Source organism: Gekko japonicus, unplaced genomic scaffold (genome assembly GCF_001447785.1).
Source record: "Gekko japonicus isolate JY-2015 unplaced genomic scaffold, Gekko_japonicus_V1.1 scaffold33, whole genome shotgun sequence".
In the NCBI taxonomy this organism is placed as follows: domain Eukaryota; kingdom Metazoa; phylum Chordata; class Lepidosauria; order Squamata; family Gekkonidae; genus Gekko; species Gekko japonicus.
This window is the reverse complement of record NW_015174272.1, coordinates 697433-701631: the sequence shown is the minus strand read 5'-3', so window position 1 is coordinate 701631 and position 4199 is coordinate 697433. Positions and strand designations below refer to the sequence as shown.

Genomic DNA, 4199 nt, shown 5'->3' with positions numbered 1-4199 from the left:
CCCCCCCCGCGCCTCATCTCCCTACCCCCAACCGCAGTCTTCTGCGTAGGCGGCCGAAAAACGAGGCCACGAACAAAACGCTCGTTCCATCTCCGCCGCCATTTTAGCTACCCCACTCTCCGACCTCGGGAAAAAAAGGCTCGTCTCAGCCGCCACGACGACCGACAGCCAGCCTAGCTAACCCCCGCGGCTCACCCGCGATCCCTCTCACTGGAATACCCAGGCATGACGATAACGACGATCAAGAAGGTCTCAACAACAATGGAGGCAGGCAAGACCGGTCCAACCCAACTCCGAAGCCGATGACGAGGGCGACTAAACCGGGAGTGTCCGAGCAGCCGGATGCCGGTTATATAGCCGGCACCGCTGCGAATGTTGGGAAGCCGGTTCGTGACGTCATTAAAAGATCCGCCCCCTCGCGCGTTCTAGACTCTGGCGACCGGGTGAAAATTCTCTTTGCTTTAGGAGAGAGGCGGGGCTAAGAGCGGGCCTGTCTGTTGGCCTCGGAACACCTCGCCACGTTTGGCGAAGTCGACCGGCCGGCGCGCCAGTTTTTCCTTTCAGGAATAAACGGAAGCGCTCTTCCCAGTCGCGGTTGTCCTCGCGCCAGTTCCCACTCTCAGCTGTTGCACGCGCTAACTGGTCTCCAGCCTCGCGTGCACGACAGCCTGAACACTGCCCTTCCCCCCGTCTTGCGTGCTTCTTCTGTTTCTCGCCCACCACAACTCAGAACTCTCGTTCTCCACGCCTGCGCGGATCGGGTTCCCTCGGGGGACGTTGCCGCTTTGTGCTTGAAAAGGCAGGGAGGGAGGTATTTTCCGCTTGTCCGGCAGCCTCTTGCGGGCAGAGAAACAGCCCTTATGTTTGATAATAAAACAACACTGCGGTGATGTTTAATAATAATAAAAATTATGAGTGTCTCTATACGATTTCTAATGAAGGAAAAAAGCTCTTCAAAACTTGCAGTGGTTTCCTTCCATCTTTAATCCTCTTTCTATTTTAATAAATTGTCACACGTTTATTTCAAACACTTGCTTTGCCAGAATATAGCATGCCATTAAAATCAATGATGCCACTAACTAGCACTTCTGGAATTAATGGTAAGGTGCTTTAATCAACCTGACAAAAAACCCCTTCAGTGTAAACATACACTGTCAAATAAAATAAAGGAACTCTAAGCCAGTTGTTTAGTCAGATACTGCAATTTATTACTGCATAAGTTAACTGGTCCTCTCCTTAACTCTAAAGCTGTGCTTTTCAATGTAGTGATTTTACATAGTCATCACCAACTATCAAGTGAATGCATGTGTGACCCGGGCATTAAGTATATCAGAGGTCATACTATAACAGCTTATAATCACATAACTGAAATAAAACAATCCACAACTCTAGTGCCTTTTTTGGGGGGAAATGTCAGGCTGCAACTCCATTGCAAGTCTTCAGTGGGAAAACTGAAATGAATCACATTTCCTTTAACCCGAGACCTGGTTGGGAAGAGATATGCATAATAACTAATCTATTGTGTAGTGTTCAAAAGATGCTTGAATCCATGGTTATCTAGGGTTACCACAGTCTTCTCAGCTGGGCTATTCTGCATTAGAAGCTGCATTGCAAGTAATATTTCAGCTGGTTAAATTTTTCACATCATGGCATTGCTGTGCTGGGAAAATTAGTATCTGACAAATGTGATTCTTTTCCAGCTGTTAAAGGTACAAAAGAGCAGTCAGGGGGAAAAAAAGGTGGAGATCCTGTGGGCAGAGAATCTTATGGTCAGGCTAAAACAGGTGCCTTTCAAGATTCAGACATAAGGAAAATTACACACAGCCCTATAAAACACTTATTTACAAGTGGGTAGAATGAGGCTCTTAGTAATTTTCTGAATAATTCTCAAATAATTCTCACATCAAATAACTAATAATAATGACATCAAAATATGGTAGCCTTACGTAGTTGATATCTTTTTGCTATGAAAGGGTCAGATCACCTGCAGGCATTCCATAAATGGCTGAATGGACAGGATGATAACCTGCAGTTTAAATTACATGCAAATAAGAAATAAATTGATTTTTTGGATATCTTGGTTGTTAAGGAAGGCAGTAAATTGTCAACTGTACTGTACAAGAAACCAACTGATAAGAACTGTTTCCTAAATTTTGAAAGTAATCATATTGTTTATATTAAACATAATTTACCATTCAGTCAGTTCCTAAGAATCAGGACGAACTGTACTAACATTTAGGATTTCCATGGAGAAGCTCTGACTCTGAGACACAACCTGGCAAGGAAAGTGAATCCAGGGGTAGAAACTAGTCAGAGGGTCAAAAATTCTGATTTTACTGACCAAAATTCCAAAAAAACTGACCAAATACTGAAAAAAAACTGACAAATTACTGAACAATTTAATGTCAGCTTACTGATAAGCTAGCATTTTAAATGTAAAACTAGGACTTCATTAAAAATTATTATTTGGCCTCCACCAGCCCCATAGTTAGATGTGACACAGATAGAAGGATTGAACACCTTTTTACTGATTTTTTTTATGAATAGAGGACAATGTTTTCATTATTGTACAAAATGTAAGGCAAAAAAAGATTCCCTTTTAAAAATAATCACAAACTGCAGATAACAAAACAGCAAAAACATATTAAAAACCAAACATAAATAATTATGACGAAAAAAGAACCGGCCAGCAGCCTGCCATCCCTGGTGGAGGCCGTGTCGGGCTGGGCATTGGAACACCCTAGACCGATTGTCCTGCGTGATTTCAATGTCCATGTGGACGATGCGGCCTCCACTCAGGCGATGGACCTAGTGTCATCCGTGGTCGCGCTGGGACTCTCACAATATGTAATGACTCCCACTCATCGGGCTGGACACATGCGAAGATTGCTCGATCTGATCTTTTCAGAAGGGGTCACAGTGGACTGGGTTACTGCCTCAGCAATGTCATGGTCAGACCATCATGCCCTGAAGGCCCATCTGAATGTTTCCCCCCAACCCTGTTTGGGCAGCGAGCAGATTTCAGCTTGTTTAGGGAGACAAATGGACCCTACGTGGCTTCAAATGGCCAGTGGACTGGGTTACCGCTTCGGTAGTTCCATGGTCAGACCACCATACCCTGAGGGCCCACCTGAATGTGCCACCTCAACCCCGTTTAGGCAGTGAGCGTATTTTAGTTCACCCATGGAGCCAGATGGATCCAGTGCAGCTCCAGATGGCTCTGCGGGATCCAATGCCCCTGGCAGCTCATTAGATGATCTTGTAGGGGACTGGCATAGCTGGCTCTCTGCAGCCATCAACAAGATTGCTCCCAGGTGCCCTCTGCGCCCTCGCTCTAGGCTTGCTCCCTGGTTTACCCAGGAGTGAGGGCTGAGACAGCTAGAGAGATGGCGGCACTGTGCTCGTGATGAAGCTGCAAGAGCATTTTATAGGACATTTATGAGATCCTATGAGATGGCAGTCAAAGCCGTGAAGAGAGAGTACTACGCAGCCACGATTGCATCCGCAAGCTCACGCCCAGCCCAATTATTTAGAACAATTCGGTCTATATCTACTCTGCCACAGGGCAGGCCAAATGCTAGGGAATTGGATATAGGCTGTGAGGCATTCGTGAACTATTTCGCGGATAAGGTCTTGTTGCTCCGCTGCAACCTCCCCGCCACAGTTGATACAGTGAGCGAGCTCGAGGCTCTATGCACATCTTCGATTCCCGTTATGGATAATTTTGACCCACTCAGCCTAGAGGAAGTTGACAAACTGCTCCTAGCTGTTCACCCTACAACATGCTGCCTTGATCCGTGCCCATCATGGCTAATTAAAGCTGGCCGTGACGGGTTTTGAGGCACCCTGAGGGAGATTATCAACAAGTCCATCTCGGAAGGACAGGTCCCTAGAACACTCAGGGAAGCTGTGGTTTGTCCCCTCTTGAAAAAGCCATATCTGGCTAATTACCGGCCGGTCTCCAATCTGCCCTAGTTGGGCAAAATAATTGAGGAGGCCATGGCAATTCAGCTACAGAGCTTTTTGGATGACACTTCCATTCTAGATCCTTTCTACCACCTCCGGCTGATTAGGGAGTTGGTTCTCTTCCTCAAATACAATGACTTGGCAACAGCGATCCATGCGATGGCCACCTCGAGATTGGACTACTGTAATGCTCTCTACATGGGGCTGCCCTTGACCCAAATCCAGAAGCTACA

General features: G+C 46.3%; 1 protein-coding gene across 2 annotated transcripts in view; it reads right to left on the bottom strand.

Annotated features, from left to right (window-relative positions):
* The window catches only part of DDX5 (DEAD-box helicase 5), a 6777-nt gene extending 6402 nt beyond the window's left edge, over positions 1-375 (bottom strand). The window contains exon 1 of one of the 2 annotated variants that reach the window (XM_015423714.1): positions 196-375. In XM_015423714.1, the coding sequence (XP_015279200.1) occupies positions 196-227 (32 nt within the window). In that variant the 5' untranslated portion in view covers positions 228-375. The remainder of the gene's footprint in view (positions 1-195) is intronic. The other variant, XM_015423716.1, reaches the window with a different exon arrangement.
* Positions 376-4199: the final 3824 nt, after the last annotated feature.